Genomic DNA, 18,704 nt, shown 5'->3' on the forward strand with positions numbered 1-18,704 from the left:
TAACCTAACTACCAGGGGAAGGCCCTCTGGCTCTCTCCCCACTCGGTGCCCTCTCTGGCACTGGGCTACCCGGGTCCATCCTCCGGATCCTCGGGCCCCATCCACAACTCTACCGGCTCCCAGAGCCCACCTGCGGCCTCACCTGGCCGACATCCTCACAGTGGTGGAGTGCCCAACCAACTACACACACTAACAGGCTACACGCCCAGCCATTTCCACAACACTAATGCACCCATCCACAACACCATTCTGCAACCCCACCACAAATGCCAATATCCAACCACAATTTACCTGCACCCTCTACCTAACACTTACACTACCCGCCCCGGGTATCCGTGATGGGGGTCCACTCTTCCCCCATCCACACCTTCGCACCATGCACACCACTCCGTACCACTTACTCCAACTTTCTCCACACACCTGTACTTGCACACCTGTGCTCTCACACCTGGTGCCACCGGCACCCTTCTCTCCCCAAGCGCATTCGCGCTGATCCACAACACTCACTACTCATACACTGCTCCACACACCTGTCCAGTTGCACACCTGTGCAATCACACCTGTTCAATTCTCACAAACACGGCATCATCTCAGCTAACTACTCCCTTCTGAAACTTGCGCTTCCCAGTCGTCCCTTTAAACTATTGCGCTCCCACGTCATTATCATCCACACTAATCTACCTGCGTCCCCACTACAGGTATCAGTCACTAACTAACCTTAACGTTACCTAATGTCAATCTCTAGATCCCTACACACGATATATCCTAACCCACCCGGGCTAGTTTTCACTGCCATACACCCCATAAGCTATTGCGCATTTGCCCCACATGGGAAGGGTGGCAGGGATGCCATCCCACCACATCGGGGGTCTCTCACTACCAATTTTGCACATCAAATTTCAACAAATTAAAAATTTGCCAATCACTACCCATCATCTGCCAATCACTACTGCCAATCCCTTGCCAATCATCAAATTTTGTTTTTCTCCAATTTTGGGTCCAAAACACTAACCTCATCACCCAGTCGACTCACTAATACCTCTCGGTGCGCCAATCCCTGTCCAAAGCCCGGCTTCGTAAAGCCGAGCAATGGATGCTGGTTGTTTTGTGCCAGCGGCTGGATGCGTCCGGCATTCGGGGCAGGGACGGGGGCTTACCCGGGCCGAGATCCCACGCACCACCTCGGCGTGGAGCCATCCAATGTCCCGATCTCGACCTGCCGGCACGTCTCAACAAAACGTGGTCGCCATAACGACCCTTCCTATCGGGCTGCCAGCTCCGCCTAGTGGAGCCTGGACGCGGCCGTTCAAAGCGAGGCCCGGCACGCACCGAGGGCCTGCTTCGGCTAAAAGTCGCTCTAACCTCTAACCCGTGTAACGTCGATGCTTCACCTGGACGCTTACACCCCGCAGCCCGTTCCTTGCTCACACCTCCAGCCGTTTCCATGCTCCTTGTACCGTTCCTTACACACCCAGGTACCCTCATTCCACTCACAGCCTTGGTCACACACCTGACCACCGAACACTTTGGCACACATTCGTTGGTCGCACACCTCACCAAAACACCTCTTCGCGCCCCCTCCTCAGTCACCTCCTCTGTGACAATCACAGGTGTGCTCTCATTCGCACACCCAACCACGTGCCTCACCACCAACTCCAGCGTGCATTCCCACTCACGCTCTACCATTCCAGGTGTGCATCCTTCCATCCCAGGTGTACATCCTCGCTCACCTGTCACAACTAACTCACGCTCCATGTCACTCTCACTACTTTCACCTCCATTCTTGACAGCGCACTCACCCTTACTCTTGACAGCGCAGTCTTTCCCCATGCACCTGTCCGTCACACACCTTTCTCGCGCACACTCTCCCGTTACACCCTCTGTAACACTCACCACAGGTGGACACTCTTCCTTACTTCTGACAGCGCACTCTTTCCTCATGCACCTGTCCGTCACACACCTTCCTCGCGCACACTCTCCCGTTACACCCTCTGTAACACTCACCACACCACGCTTCCATGTGCTCCCTCGCACACGCGCTACGACCGACTCACTTTCGCCAGCACCCTCACTCCTTGGCACGCACTTTTTCCTCACACACCCCAGAGTCGGACTTTCTCGCACACCTCCTCTTTCGCACACCAGACCTGTCGCACACTTCACCAACGGCCTCTCACGAACACCCGGGTCCATCTCGACCCCCAAGCTTATTAAATCCCCTGGCGCATCATACGCACGACCATATTGGTCACCACTTACACCGGGTCCTCTTCCTCTTCGCTTCTCCTCCATCACCTGCGAATCCCTCATCCGGTTAATGAGCACATCATCACGATCCGAACACAGACTCTGGACCAATTCTTTTACCTCCTCTTTTATCTCTTTCTTATCCTCTCTCCGTCGCTTTTTAATTTCGCTCACCCCTTCTTCCACTTCTTCTAATTTTTGCTTCATCTCCTTCATCTCTTCGTGCGCCCCTTTAAGTTCTTCCTCTAACTCCACTTTATTTTTTTCTATGTGCTCCCGCACCTCCCGCTCTTTAACCTCCATTACCTCTACCACCTTGTCCATTTTCCTCGTCAGGTCCTCATGTACCGTCTGACACTCTTTTTTAATTACCCCTACGTCCTTTTTCATCTCCTTCTGTGTCGATTTTAAACCCTCTATTACCGCTGTGTTCTTCTTTACCTGGTCCCCCAACTCCTTTTGTCCCACTGTCAGTTGTTCTACTCCCAGCGTCAACTCCTCTATACCACCTTGCAATTTTACAGTCCCCTTTCTCACCTCTTTCTCCATGCGCTCCTTACAGTGCCTCACCTCCTCGCGCACTCCTCCGACCTCCTCACTCACTCCTCTTCTGATCTCCTCTCCCATCACTTGCATCTCCTGCCCAGATGCCACCCTCATCTGCTCCATTTCCTCCCTGTGAGCATCCAGTTTGGTTTCTACCCCCATTCTGACCCCCTCTATCTGCTGCTCCATTTGTTTAACTTCCCTTTCCGCTTGGTCCCTCATGTCCCTCAATTTGCCTTCCATACTGTTTTCTAACCCCTCTAACCCATTTTTCACTCCCTCTATCTGATTCTCCTGGGCAGCCATTCTATTTTCTACCCCCATTAACCCATTTTTCACTTCTTTTATCCCGTTGTCTAACCCCTCAAAATTATTGTCTAACTTCCCAATTTTCTTGTCTAACTCCTCAAAATTATTGTCTAACTTCCCAATTTTCTTGTCTAACTCCTCAAAATTATTGTCTAACTTCTCACCGGTACCCCTCGCTTCGTCCCTCATTACCCCCATTTGGTTTCCCATTACCCCCATTTGGTTTCCCATTACCCCCATTTGGCCCTCCATTCGCCCACTATCAACCCTCATTTGCTCACTCTGAGCATCCATCCGGTTCCCCAATTGGTTACTCTGCAGTTTGAGGGACGCCTGCATTTGCGCCATAAATTGCTCCATGAGGACCTGCATCTGGGCCATCCCTCCCACTTGTGCAGCGGGTGCGGCCCACGTAGCTATGTGCGAGGCGCCATTTCGCGCGTCTGCTACCCCCGCTGTTTCGCTCTCCTCACGTGTCTCAATTTGGTCCTGGACCGACCCTGCTTCACTCTCCCCTACCGGACCCCAGCCGTCTTGATCCGCCATAGCGCGACTTTCAAAATTCGAGTTTCGTAAAACAAATTCGAAATTTCGGCCGCTCCAAATTTTGACCAAATTTTTTTTTTTCCTCTATTCGTTTTTTTTTTTTTTTTCCTTCAAAATTTGGTCGGGCCTCGAATCCCACTCCTGACACCAATTGTTACAGATACGACTTTGATGGTATGGTGGGCCGAGCGGGATGGCCGCCGTATCCGTACAAGTTACCCGATTGTGCCCGAATGTTGACTAATCGCGCTACGCTGGCTCAATAGGAAAGAGAAGACACCCGGCTGGGTTACAATCACACAATACGACACCAGGGGTTCAGTTCTCAAGACCTCCGGAGGAGGTTATATTAAGGCGGAAAAGGTTAGATTACAGGGACAAGAGGGAAACATAGGAAGGTGGGCACTTAGACACAACCTTATATTAACCCTAGACAGACCACAGATAAACGGGACAACGCTGACTCACACGGGATTTGATGGCAAGGAAAGCGGCAGTCGATGGCTCAGGTGCACCTGGCTCCGGGACAGAATCACGTACGGTGGTGTCCAGCAGATGCGGGGAGGTCGCTCAGCGCTCGTGGGTCGCGACTTTGGTGGAGATGCCGGGGAGGTCGCTCAGCGCTCGGGAGGGTGGCGTCTTGTCCTTCCAAGCTCGGGGCGCATCTCTCACTCAGCGCTCGCAGGTGGCTTTCCTTCTTTCTCTTCAGCTGGGGGCGCATCTGACGTCACGTCCGGCGCGGGGCCGCGTATATCCGGCGGGGAGTCACGCCCTCGCTCGTTAGCTCCGCCCCATATGGCATCGGCCCATGGCTTCTCATTGGGTGCGGGGGTTACCGGCTCCGCCCTTGACGAGGGGCCGACAGGGAGCCCCCTTCTGGGTAACCCCGTCGAGCACATGTTCAATGGCGGCCAACCGAGCCGGAGTGAGGACGCAAAGCCGCTGTTGTTGTGGTTGTTGTTGGAGCTTGAGATGATGGGAAGAGATGCGGGGAGGTATGGGAAGGTCCTAAACTCCTACTGGTGCCATATCATCACATTCTGGTGCAACGAAGAGTCATAATTAATGGAAACAAGTCCTTAACTGACATAGATTAAGAATAACTAGCAAGATGTCCTATAATTGTCTACGTGTGGTGCGGGGGACCTGGGCACGACATTTAATGGGGGAATGAAGGGGAAGATCGGCTCTAATGGGTGTTGTTTACAGACAATGGGACTAGGGAATGGGGTAAGGGAGAGTTGGGGAGTATCGGAGAAAATAGGGGAATATTTACAAGCGGATATGGAGGCCAAATTCCATATTCGCAACAATATCTTCCTCCTCTGCACACATGAGCGATCAGGACAAGATTCCATACAACTTTGCCAAGTTCAGAGCCAAAGTAATGCTAAACTGCAAGTTTGTGTTCAAAATCTAATATTCAATTGAAATCAAGTCGTTCCTCGATCATAAACCGGCATTTGTAGACAGACAAACAGAGACAGACAAAGGGAACCAATTGCTGAACCCCTGTTTCCCCTTTGTGTGAGCAGAGTAATTATGAATGAATACCCACTGTGTGTGTGTCTGGGTTTATCGATGTAAAGTTTTCAAAAGGACAAAGTAATCTGTGATGTGGGAGTAACGGGCCCAAAGACTCGGCTTCGTGGCTGGAGATTCCAATTGTTTTGAGGGTCATGGACCCCATGACATCAAGAAGTGCAAGGTGTGAGCATCAGTTCCATCGAGCAGTGAACAAAGGCCTTGCCGGTTGAAATAAAGTTTGGATTTGCCGAGTAAAATCATATGACGGCTAACAGCTTACACTTCTTGATGTCATGGGGTCCAAGACCCTCAAAACCATTGGAATCTTCAGCCACAAAGCCTCAGCCGCAAAGCCGAGTGTTTGGCCTTATTACTCCCACATCACAGAAAGGTTGATGGTTTTCACGTCTTCTACCACCACCTTTGTAGTCTTACAAACTCTACCCTTTCCCTGCTCTTCCAGGTTTTCTGCAGGGCACATGTGGTCCATCAACAACCATTTTTTGCCGAAACTCCCAAAATCCAGGCTCACTGCTCACCTCCACTAATTTGTTCCTTTCACCTGTGGAACTAACTTCCTCAATCCAAATTGAATCCATTCTTCCCTCCAAGGTTTCAAGACAGCCATTAGCACCACCTCAGCCTGGTGTTTGCTCAACGGTGAAGGGGGCTGACTTGAGATCTCAGGCTCCAGAGTTCAAGCCCGTCGTTCTGTTGAATTAACACCAGACGGGTTAACTCAGCCCGTCATCCTTCCGAGGTTGGCAAAATGAGTACCAGCTGACTAGTAATGGGGGAGGAGGGGGGAGGGTGGTAATGGGTAGAGGGTTTCTTACATCCCCCATTTCTTTGTACAATCATATATATACTCATATTATCCCCCACCACCTCTTCCTTGCAGTTTAGTGTTTCTTCCCCTGCTCTGTCTCTGTCTCTCTTCTTTTTCCTGGTTTAAATTTCCCTTGCATGCTTCCACCCGTTTCCCAACTGTCAGTTCGTTCTCTCTTTGCTCTGTCACCTTACTCTTCAATGAGCGTCGATTTCATCTCAAACAAAATATTCTACAGGTTAATAATAAATTTAATCCCTCCTGCATCTCGCCCTATTTCCCCAAAATATCCATCAGTGCCCAATTAATACCGCCCTGCACATGTGTGTCCTCCAAATGAAGAGGTAGTACATGTTTAATCAACAAACACAATCGTATCAAAACAACACGTGTTCACATTGAAACCAAAATGTACTTTTGTGATTGTACCAACTGTACCATTGGGGTCCGACGAATTACCCAAATGTATCCAAATGTAAGTGAATTTACCCAAATGAAAGCACAATGTACCCAAATGTAAGTCGTACTACGTAAAGGAAGGTTATTTTATGCAGTAAAACGTTACGGTGTGCTTCTTGACGTCCAAGAAAACGAATGCGAACAGAATTTTACAAATTTTACCGGCCCGATCGGTGGCAGCCATTTTAGGCCAGGGGGACACATAACTCGGTATACATCTGCAGGATTAATGAATCCGTGCTGAAGCAACCAAGGTGGCGGTAAGTTTACCCACATAGGTTGATCCTAGACATTAATGAAGTATAAATATTTGATCAAAGTTACACTCTACTTTCTCATTATTTGTATCAGAATGATGTGGAATATTTACCCAAATGAAAATCAAAAAAATTGACGATTTACCCAAATGAACGGCAACCAGCCAAGCTTTACCCAAATGAAGATCATCTCACACGGAACTAGACACACAAAGTGAAGTAAATATAAATATTTTACCCTAACCGTAACCCTAACTAACAACCCTAACAACAAACTAACCCTAACAACTAACCCTAACCCTTCCTTTACGTAGTACGACTTACATTTGGGTACATTGTACTTTCATTTGGGTAAATTCACTTACATTTGGGTACATTTGGGTAATTCGTCGGACCGTACCATTGCACTACTAACTAACTAACTAACTGTACATTACATGTACCATATAATAACTGTACTGTAATATGTCCATTTTTTTTTTTTTTTTTCTTTTTTTTTTTTTTTTTTTTTTGTATACAAGATCGAGGCTCGTGAAAGAGCGAACATTAATCACACAGAAAGACAAACCGACACATAAAACATATAACATCGGGAGCGGTAGACAAGATGGGGAGAGAGGGGGAAGGACACAAACACAACATTTGAGAGCAGGGACCGAGAGACATGGAGACATCGAGAGATCTGAGAGAGGGCGAGGGCTTTGGGGGGGGGGGGCATGGGAAGGGGGCGGTGGGAGAGGTATAAAACATATGGACACTGCCAGGACTTCCAGGAAAGAAGTTGGAATTTCAAACAAGGTGGATCTGGGGTGAATTAGCGGGGGTAGAAAAGATCAAGGTTTTGGATGGGGGAAGATAAGAGATGGTGGTGAACAGCTGTTTTAAAGACCCCCTGGAGGGAGGAGTGGGATTGAAGGGAGTGAGGGAGTTTGTTCCATAGGCGGGAGAAAAGAGGAATGAAAGAGTGAAGGTGAGCAGAGAGCCGAGATTTCGGCAGTTTAAAACCATCAGAGGGTTTGCTGGCAGATCTTGTGCGACCTGTAGGAATATTTGGGGGACCAGAGCACAGAGAGAGCTGGGGGTTAACAAAGGCCGGAGAGGAGTCGGGTAGAAGACAGAAAGACCCACCTACCTGCCTGCGGTGAGTGAGTGAAAGGCCCTCAGAGATAGCTTCATCACGGGAGATTCCAATAATTCTGAAAGCTTTGGTTTCAAACAGCGTGAAGCCGAGCTAGGTGTGAGGCAGGAGCACCGGCCCATAGGGGAGAACAGTATTCCATTGAGCTGCGGATGAAAGCCTTGTATGTGGTGAGGAGCTCAGGTGTGCCGAGGAAGGACTTCGCACGACGGAGGATGCCCAGTCGGCGACTGGCTTTGGAGGCCAGCTTGGAAATGTGGTTTTCCCAAGAAAGATCATGGCAGATAGTGAGACCCAAAATCTTGAGCGACAGAACTTCTTGGAGAGGATTGTTGAGAAAGATTGTTGAGAAAGTAGATGGGAGGGTTGTCCAGTCGATCTTTTCGGAGAGACATAGTAAGAGTGTGAGATTTGTCAGGATTGAAAGACATGTTCCACTTGTTTGACCAGTCTGTGATTTTGTCCAGGTCTTCAGAGAGTGAGGAGGCAGCAGACTGCCGATCTGAGGGAAGAGGAATGGAGCGGCAGAGAGTGGAGTCATCAGCAAAGAGATAGAGAGGATTTTCGAGAGAGTCAGAGAGATCATTGATGAAGACCAGAAAAAGCACGGGGCCCAGAACACTGCCTTGGGGAACTCCAGCCTGAACAGGAAGAGGAGATGAGAGAAACCCATTCAGGGCCACACGTTGACGACGACTAGAGAGGAAGTCCGCCAGCCATGCGTGGAGATTTCCATGGATACCAAAGGAGGAGAGTTTGGTGAGCAGAGCGGGGTGCCAGACCGTGTCGAAGGCACGTGATATGTCGAGGGAGACAGCTCTAATTTCCTGTTTGGCATTGAGGACCTCCATCCATTGTTGAGACAGCAGAAGCAGCATGTCCAGAGTAGAGTGACCTGGTCTGAAACCAAATTGATGATCAGAGATCAAGCCATTGGAGAAGAGGAAAGATTTCATATCCGAAGCAATGATGGATTCCATGACTTTGCTGATAATTGGGAGAAGGCTGATTGGTCTGTAGTTGCTAGGATCTGTTTTTGCACCTTTTTTGTGCAAAGCGGTGATGTTGGCTGATTTCCAAGCAGATGGCAGTTGACCTTGAGCAAAAGAGAGGGTGAAGAGAACAGAGAGAGGGTGAGATAGAGCAGCAGAGCAGGATTTTAGGACCCGTGGGCTGATGCCGTCGGGTCCAGTTGCAGAATCAGAGTCGAGGGTTGACAGAAACTTTTCCACCTTGTCAGGAGGAAAGGACACGGAGTCCAGGAGCAGCAGGGTACGACTGGGTATGGTGGGTACAGAGAGGGATGGGTTTGGGACACAAGATTTAGAGGCAAACACAGAGTTGAGGCATTCAGCTTTTTCACGTGCGGAGTCAGCTGTGTAGCCATTTGAGGTAAGGGAGGGGATGGAGGGGGAACAAACACCAGAAACGGATTTGACCAGACGCCACCAGGATTTGGAAGAGGGAGACAGATAAGAGAGTTCGGTCTTGAGAACGGAGAGATATTGTTTCCTGGCTCTCCTGAGGGTGGACACACACTTGTTTCGGGCTTTGTGAAAGGAAATGAGATTTCCTTCCGTTGGATTTGCTTTCCAGGAGACGAAGGCAAGTTGTTTCTGGGCAACAGCCTCACCACAAGATTCCGTGTACCATGGACGGGAGGAAGGGTATGACAACTGAAGACGAGATGGGATAAATCTGTGCATGAGAGAGAGCAATTTACTTTGGAAGAATTCCCAGGATGAGTTGATGTCAGAGGTGGTAGAGATGGGAGACCAGTCCAGATGATTGATGGCTGCTTGAAGACCCTGCCAGTTGGCCTGAGTGAAATGCCAGACTCGTCGACGCTGAGCAGGCTCCCTGAGGATGGTCAGAGAGATGTCCACTTTAACAAGGACATGATCAGATGATCCGATCGGAGCAGAAGAAGAGCAGCAGACATTTTCAGGGAAGTTAGTCATAACCAAGTCCAGAAGAGAAGATGTTCCGTTGACTGAGATCCGAGTCGGGAAATTGACAGATTGTGTCAGTCCCAGTGAGTCGCAGAAGTCCTTTGCTGAAGAGCCATGGCTGGTGAGAGAGGTACCCACACCCAGCCAACTGGCATGGTGACAATTGAAATCACCACATATGAGGAAGAGAGAGTTGGGATGAGTAGATAGAAGTTGGTCCATATCATCAGACAGCGAGATGTAGATGGAGTCATCACTGTTTGGTGGACGGTACAACACACATATGAACAAGAGGTGGGAGCGAAGGGGAAGCCGTAGCCAGAGGTATTCCTGGGGGTGAGGTGGAGAGAGTGCAGTGCAGGGCGAGTGAGGAAGAGAGTTTTTGATAAAGATAGCAACCCCGCCTCCAGGACGAGGCTCAGGTCTATCATACCGGAGGAGGGAGTAGCCCGGGAGAGATACTATGGAATCAGAGACATCATAAAGGAGGAAAGTTTCTGTTAAGCAGATCACGTCTGGTTTGACAGAAGCAACCTGTATGGAGAGATCAGTTAAGTTTGAACGAAGGCCCCGGATGTTTGAGGTCCATACCGTTAATGAAGAGGAAGGGGGAGCATCAGATACAGAACAGGGGGGAGGAGGGGTAGGGTAAGATGTGGAAGAGGTGGAAGAGATAGGGAGAGCTGTTGAAGGTGTGTCAGAGATTTCAGAATAGCTCGGAGAAAGGGAAGGATGGGGCGGACAAAAGGTTTGATGGTGATTGGGTGAGCCACAATGAGGTGTTATTTGAGGAGGGGGAAGAGCGAGGCAGAAGGTTGGGGGAGATGGAGGTGAGAGTTTGAAGGGGGAAGAAGCGGGGAGGACGCTTTGAGGAGGGGGAGTGAGAGGGGGGGAAATTGAGAAGCAATGAGGGTGGGGAGATTTGAAGGGGAGGGGTGAGGGGGGGAGTTTGGGAGGGAAGGGACAAGGGGAGGGATTTGAAAGGGATGGGATATGGGGGAGATTTGGAGGGGAGGGGTGAGGCAGGAGTCTAGGAGGGGAGGGGCGAGGGGGCGTCTTGGCGGGGAGGGGTGAGGGGGTAGTTTAGGAGGGAGGGGGCAAGGGGGGAGATTTGAAAGGGATGGGTGATGGGGAAGATTTGGAGGGGAGGGGTGATGGGGAAGATTTGGAGGGGAGGGGTTATGGGGAAGATTTGGAGGGGAGGGGTGAGATTGGATTTTTGAAAGTGTACGATTTATGGGAAACGAACATTTATTGCAAAATGAGTTTCTTGTGACCTTCGAGTTAAAAATACGTTTAAGGACGCTGGATGGAGGATGGAGTGCAGGAGAGTTTAGGGAATGTAGAAAAAAGGCACTATAGGAGATGGATATTTTTTTTGGGATGAATTGATTTGGTGAGCAAGTCGAAAGCAGCCTTTTAAAGAAGAAGAAGAAAAAGGTGTTATAAAATATGACAGAATACATAACTTGAGGGGAAAGTGTAAACATTGAAGGTTAATGAGTGAAAACTATCTGGGGAAATGGGGGAGAAACACGTGGTCGAAGAACGAACGAACGAATAAGAATGAATAAAGGAATGAGAACAGAGAAGGAAATGTTTTTTTTTTTTTTTTTTGAGTTGAGATTTACACAAGGAAGTAGGCTATGGGTGAAAAGCCTGGGAATACAGAGAACGAAAGTTATTGGATCACAAACGAAGGACCGCTGAGAGAAAAACAAAGCCTCAAGGTTGTACAGTGCACACTGTACAAGGCCTCAAGACACGACACGGCAAACAGACGATCAATTTATGAAAGATAAACACCGAGAAACAACCAAAGTTGCACACAATAACTTCACACACCGAAAGATAAATACAGTTTCGACAAAATACAATTGTGAACAGACTTAACTTCGAAAAACGTGGAGACCGTGTGGAGCTTCGAAAATCCCTCCCACCGTCTCCGAGATCTCGCGAGATCTTTGTTGGTTATTTTCATTTCTTCATTAAATTAACCCTCATGCCCTCTTAACCTGTCAGTGAAATAATACCTCCAAACAGAGAAGGGTTGGGGGGAGGGGTGTGGGACATGGAGGTAGCACCACCATCCAAACAAAGAAAGGTTTGGGGGCATGGAGGTAGTACCTCCAAACAGTGAAAGGTTGGGGGGCATGGAAGTAGCACCACGACCCGAACATGGAAAGGTTGGGGGAATGGAGGTAGCACCACCACCCGAACATGGAAAGGTTGGGGGCATGGAGGTAGCACCACCACCCGAACATGGAAAGGTTGGGGGGCATGGAGGTAGCACCACCACCCAAACAGTGAAAGGTTGGGGGCATTGAGGTAGCACCACCACCCGAACATGGAAAGGTTGGGGGGCATGGAGGTAGCACCACCACCCAAACAGTGAAAGGTTGGGGGCATTGAGGTAGCACCACCACCCGAACATGGAAAGGTTGGGGGGCATGGAGGTAGCACCACCACCCAAACAGTGAAAGGTTGGGGGCATGGAGGTAGCACCACCACCCGAACATGGAAAGGTTGGGGGGCATGGAGGTAGCACCACCACCCAAACAGTGAAAGGTTGGGGGCATTGAGGTAGCACCACCACCCGAACATGGAAAGGTTGGGGGCATGGAGGTAGCACCACCACCCGAACATGGAAAGGTTGGGGGACATGGAAAGGTTGGGGGGCATGGAGGTAGTACCTCCAAACAGTGAAAGGTTGGGGGGCATGGAGGTAGTACCACCAACCAAACAAAGAAAGGTTGGGGGCATGGAGGTAGTACCACCACCCAAACATGGAAAGGTTGGGGGGCATTGAGGGAGTACCTCCAAACAGTGATAGATTGGGGGGGGAATGTGGTTAGTACCAGAGAGAGGATCGTTTGGGAGGGGGGGGGGGCATGGAGGTAGCACCTCCATCTAGATTCTAGAGAGAGAGGAATGTTGAGGGGGTAGGGGGGCGCATGGAGGAAGCACCTCCAAGTAGATGGACATGGCGCGATTTAGGGAGATTGTTGGGGATGGAGGGGGAGAGCGGGTTCCCATAGACCATGGATAACGTGGGGTATAGGAGGCCCATTATCATGGAAGGTGTAGTAAATGATGGACACCCTAACACTAACAGGGAAGATGTGAGTGACTCAGAGCAGCAGGTAGGCACACCATTTCCCATTCCCCCACCCCGTGTTACTCTAACACTGATTGTTCTGTTCAAACCTGAAGGTCCCAACCCGAGGACTCGAGGAAAAACCGCGCCCGCTCAGCATCTACTCCCGTTACAGCAACGAACTCGCTCAGAGGCTCCGCACTCTCGACAGGTGTCGACATTTTAATTTTCTGCTGACCATTTCCGGGAGCTCGTGTTTTGTTTTCCGTATTCTTAAATCGATCATTGTTTGTATACTTGTGGATTTCATCTTTCGCCTGGACATCAATACACTGTCAGCATGGATGTTTTTTGTTAAAGGATTTCTTTTTTAAATTTTGAATCGTTTTGTTATACACCGCCCAAAATGTAATATCGTGGGGAAAAGCGAATCGTTCAATCTAATCTAAGTATAACTTAACTGCGTGTGGTACAGGAAACAATATACTATTAGTTAGGCCCTTTTCATGTCACTTGATTTAATTCCCTGTTTATGTAATAAATAGATGACCCCTCGCATTTGCTTGTGCCCCAAAGCATATTGACTATTGACATTGTGGATGGATGACAGCATGTGTTGGCGAAGTTGAAGAAAATCCGCATGAGGATTCCATTTGTTGATCACAGTTTGACGGAAGCCACGCTGACGTCCATATTCACTGATCAAGACTTCCACCACCTAAGTCCACCACGAGGCATTGAAACACAGTCCACAAAGCCCAACAGCTGTACGTAATGATATCGTTACCTTGAAGGAGCTGGGGCTCCCACGTCGATCGGAAGAATGGACGCGACAAAAAGCTGGAATTCATCCGAGTTGCTTTAATCAAACCAAACACTCAGGCACTCTGAAAAGAAAGCCCGTTTATCGGGCAGCAATATATATACATATTATCCCGGAGCGTTTGCCCAGGAAAAGCGAGAGGGGGCGTGGCCCAGCGTCCTGGCTGCGGCCTGGCAAGTTGAGGGCGAGCCTGCCCGTGGCTTGTCTCCTTATTTGGGCATGGCGCCGATGGCACGCCCCTCGTGGCGAGCCACGGGCTTGTTTCCTTATTTGGGCATGGGGCTGAACAGCCCCGCCCTTCGTGGCGCGCCCTGGGCTTCCCTCTCCCGGGCGACGCCGCCCCTCCTGTTCAAACAGAGCACGGAGCACATATTCACTATAGCAGCGAAATGAGAGGGCGTGCACCCCACGCTTGTGAACTGCTTTACCCGCAGATGGAGAGTTTGGCTGGGAAATGGAAGTATTGAAGGGGAGCTATTCTTAATTGATTCGGTGCAATGGAGTATTATTTTAATGGAAGACAAGGCCTTACCCTAAAACACATAATAAGATATAAGCTACTGAACAAGGGTTTTATTGTGTCCTTCAATGTGGTGTTTCATGGAATAACTACCGGGACGCCCTTTTTACCTTTACACAACTCTGGAGGCAGGAGGGGCCATATTCAACAATGTTCATCACCATTTCCAATATAATACAACACAATCAAAAAAATGCAATCCTCATATCCGCAACAGTATATATGTATGTATATATATATATATAGATATATATATCCGAAGACGACAAGAAGAGGCCATTTCGTTGGGTACAAAAGGTTGTTTATTGTACAGAAATCTCCAGCAACTGCTAGCGAACGGAAGTCGTAACGGCTTATATAAAACCAAGAACCCTCTTCGGAGGGCGTGCCTCCAACAGCCGCGCGTGCGTCACGACGACACAACCAAAAGCCCGTGTGCGTGGGTTAGACCAAACCCATCGTAATGGTAACCGTCACATGCGGATAAGTTAACCGCGACAAGTAAATAAGGTAACCGCGACATGTGAATAAGGTAACCACTACATGCGCCCCCCCAGAAGGCACGCCTCGGGCGTGTACGTAGTTCGCGGGTGGAACAGAGCCGGGCCGCGGGTGGAACAGAGCCGGGCCGCAGGTGCTGAGCAGCGATAGCCGTTGTAGTTGCAGCAGTAGGAATTGCGGGAGTGGCGAGCAGCAGTGCGCGCGAAGGTAATGAAGCAGCCGTGCATGCGCAAGAGATGAGCAGCGGTAGTAGCTGTAGTTGCAGGAGCATCAGCCTCGGGAGCCGCCGTAGGAGCAGTAGTAGGAGTGGCGAGCAGCAGTACTCGGCCTGTGTGCGCGGAGGCGATGAAGTAGCAGTACTCGGCCTGTGTGCGCGAAGGCGACGAGCAGCAGTACTCGGCCTGTGTGCACGGAGGCGACGAGCAGCGGTGCTCGGCCTGTGTGCGCGAAGGCGACGAAGTAGCCGTGCCCGGCCTGTGTGCGCGGAGGCGACGAGCAGCAGTACACGGCCTGTGTGCGCGAAGGCGACGAAGTAGCCGTGCCGCCAACGCCCCGTAACGGCGTTCCTTCGGAGGGTCCCGGAGCTGGTTCGCCCCTCTAGTCGTAGAGGAGGAACCGAGCGCGATGCGCGAACCACATGGCCGCTCGTCGTTGCTAAAACTCTGGCAGTTCGAGTTTAGGTCTTGTGGAAGAAATTGCGGTCGCAATCCTGCCGTGTTCATTTGGCCCCCGAATACGTTCGGGGGCAACGGGGTCACCAGTTTAGCAGTTGCCGAAGACGACAAGAAGAGGCCATTTCGTTGGGTACAAAAGGTTGTTTATTGTACAGAAATCTCCAGCAACTGCTAACGAACGGAAGTCGTAACGGCTTATATAAAACCAAGAACCCTCTTCGGAGGGCGTGGCTCCAACAGCCACGCGTGCGTCACGATGACACAACCAAAAGCCCGTGTGCGTGGGTTAGACCAAACCCATCGTAATGGTAACCGTCACATGCGGATAAGTTAACCGCGACAAGTGAATAAGGTAACCGCGACATGTGAATAAGGTAACCACTACATGTATGTATGTATATATATATATATATATATATATATATATATATATATATATATATATATATATATATATATATATATAATAATAATAATAATAATTTGTATAGCGCTTTTCCAGAAGCCCAAAGGCGCTTTGACAGAGTGGCAAACATAATGCATAACAATACATGAAAACAACAATTGCAAAAAGACAAGAATCAATAGGGAAATATTTAAAGCAAAAGGAGGGAGAAGGAGAAGAGATAGTCAGGGGTTAAATGCTGTGGGTTGAATGTTGAATGCAGTGTTGAACAGGTGGGTCTTTAGTGATGTTTTGAATGTGGTGAGTGAGGAGGAGTCTCTGATGGTGTGAGGTAGTGAGTTCCAGAGGGTGGGAGCAGCGATGGAGAAGGCCCTGTCCCCCCAGGATCTGAATTTGGTCCGGATGGAGGGGGTCAGGAGGTTGGTACCAGCAGAGCGGAGGTTGCGGGTGGGAGTGTGTCTGGAGAGGAGGTCAGCCAGGTAGGATGGGGCCAGGTTATGGAGGGCTTTGTATGTCAAGAGGAGGATTTTGTACTGGATTCTCTGGGGGATGGGGAGCCAGTGAAGCTTGTAAAGGACGGGGGTGATGTGGTCACGGGTCCGGGAATGGGTGAGTAGACGGGCAGCGGAGTTCTGAATGTATTGGAGTTTATTGGTGATTTTTGAGGGTGAACCATAGAGGAGGCTATTGCAGTAGTCCAGACGGGAAGTGATGAAGGCGTGGATGAGGGTTTCTGCAGCCGTGGAGGAGAGGGATGAGCGGAGACGGGCAATGTTTTTCAGGTGAAAGAAGGCTGACTTTGTGATCTGTTTAGTGTATTTGTCGAAGGAAAGGGTTTGGTCAAAGATGACGCCAAGATTCCGGATGTGAGGGGAGGTGGATACTGGGATACCGTCGATGTTGAGGGCAAAGTTATGGGTGGATTTTGTGAGAGTTTTTGGGCCAATGATGATTATTTCAGATTTATCACAGTTAAGCTTGAGGAAGTTGATTTGAAGCCAGGATTTTATTTCAGTGATGCAGTTTGTCAGGATAGAGTGGGTGTCGGTGGAGACGGACTTGGTGGAGATGAAAAGCTGGATGTCATCGGCGAAGCAGTGGAATTGGAGACCATGACGGCGGATTAAGTGACCGAGCGGGGACAGGTAAAGGATGAAGAGGAGGGGGCCAAGAACTGAACCTTGGGGGACACCTTGGGGGAGGGGAGCAGTGGGGGATTTGCAGTTATTGATGGAGATGAACTGGCATCTGTCAGAGAGGTATGATTTAATCCAAGAGAGGGCAGTGCCGGTAACGTTAAAGGTGGATTCAAGTCGGGTGAGGAGGATAGTGTGATCGATGGTGTCAAAGGCAGCGCTGAGGTCGAGGAGGACGAGAATGTTGAGGTTGCCAGCGTCAGAGGAGAGGAGAAGGTCATTGGTGATTTTGAGGAGAGCAGTTTCAGTACTGTGGTTGGACCGGAATCCGGATTGGAATGTTTCATACAGGTTATTGGCAGAGAGATGATGTTTGAGTTGAGTGGCTACAGCGCGTTCCAAAACTTTTGACAGAAAGGGTAGGTTGGAGATGGGTCTGAAGTTGTTTAGGGTGTCAGGGTTTAGACCAGGTTTTTTTAGAATGGGGGTAACAGCAGCAATTTTGAGGGAAGGTGGGACAATGCCTGTAGACAGGGAGGAGTTTATTGTTGCAATGATAAGTGGAGAGAGAGCAGGGAGGGAGGCTTTGACAAAGCTGGAGGGGATGGGGTCAAGAGTGCAGGTGGCAGTTTTCATTCCTATGAGGAGTTCAGAGAGGTCAGTAGGGGAGATTGGGGAGAACCGAGACAGGGGATGGCAGGACAAGGGGGGGCAGGTGGTTGGAGGGGGAGCGGGTGCAGCGGTGGTCAAGCTGTTGTAGATGTTGTCAATTTTGCGTTGGAAGAAAGAGAGGAAGGAGATGCAGTTGTCTACTGTGAATGACTGGGTGGTGGTGTTCAGGGGGCGGAGGAGTTTGTTTATTGTCGAGAAGAGTGCTTTTGGGTTTCCGGAGCCAGAGTGGATAATTTGAGAGTAGTAGGCAGAGCGGGCGCGGGAGAGGGCATCTTTGTAGTGTTGTAGGTGGTCCTTGTAGGCTTGGGAGTGAACTGTGAGACCCGTTTTATTGCGGAGTCTTTCAAGTTGGCGAGCACGAGTTTTCATCAGGTGGAGTTCAGGGGTAAACCAGGGAGCAGAATGGGTGAAAGAAACTGTTTTGGTTTTTACAGGCGCAAGCTGGTCAAGGCAGGAGGAGAGAGTGTGGTTGTAGTAGTCAGTGAGGTCGGAAGGGGTGTGGAGGTCAATGAAGGGAGAAGTGGACATTTTTTCAGAGAGGGTGGATGAGAATGAGGTAGGTGAAAGAGCGTTTAGCTTACGGAAGTTGATTGTGCGATAATGCCTTGGTGTTGGGGCGGGGATGTTGATGGTCAGAGTGATGGCTAAGTGGTCAGAGAGGGTGAGGTCGGAGCCATAGAGATGGTGCAAATTTAATCCAGTGGAGCAGACAAGGTCCAAAATGTGACCACGGATATGGGTAGGAAAGTCGACATGTTGAGTGAGGTTAAAGCAGGTGAGTAAATCAGTGAAGTCAGTGGTTATTGTGGAGTCAGTGGAGTCCATGTGGATATTGAAATCACCAAGGAGGAGGATTGAGGGGGAGAGGGAACATAGCTGGGTCAGAAAGTAGGAGAAGTCAGACAGGAATGATGGGTGTGGTTTGGGAGGGCGGTAGACGACAGCCATGACTGACTGCGTGCGACCAGAGAGTTTTAAAGCCAGGTGTTCAAATGATGGAGCAGATGAGATGGAGATGAGGTTGGTCTTGATGTCTTGACGGTGGATAACGGCAATTCCACCACC

The 18,704-nt window shown here is 49.8% G+C and overlaps 1 protein-coding gene across 2 annotated transcripts in view; it reads right to left on the minus strand.

Annotated features, from left to right (window-relative positions):
• Positions 1–13,156, minus strand: part of LOC137436757 (NSFL1 cofactor p47) — an 86,930-nt gene extending 73,774 nt beyond the window's left edge. Inside the window, exon 1 of one of the 2 annotated variants that reach the window (XM_068130824.2) lies at positions 13,018–13,156. In XM_068130824.2, the coding sequence (XP_067986925.1) occupies positions 13,018–13,128 (111 nt within the window). In that variant the 5' untranslated portion in view covers positions 13,129–13,156. The remainder of the gene's footprint in view (positions 1–13,017) is intronic. The other variant, XM_068130825.2, reaches the window with a different exon arrangement.
• Between the last annotated feature and the right edge of the window lie 5,548 nt (positions 13,157–18,704).

This window comes from Myxine glutinosa, chromosome 11, assembly GCF_964187855.1.
Source record: "Myxine glutinosa chromosome 11, kmMyxGlut1.1, whole genome shotgun sequence".
In the NCBI taxonomy this organism is placed as follows: domain Eukaryota; kingdom Metazoa; phylum Chordata; class Myxini; order Myxiniformes; family Myxinidae; genus Myxine; species Myxine glutinosa.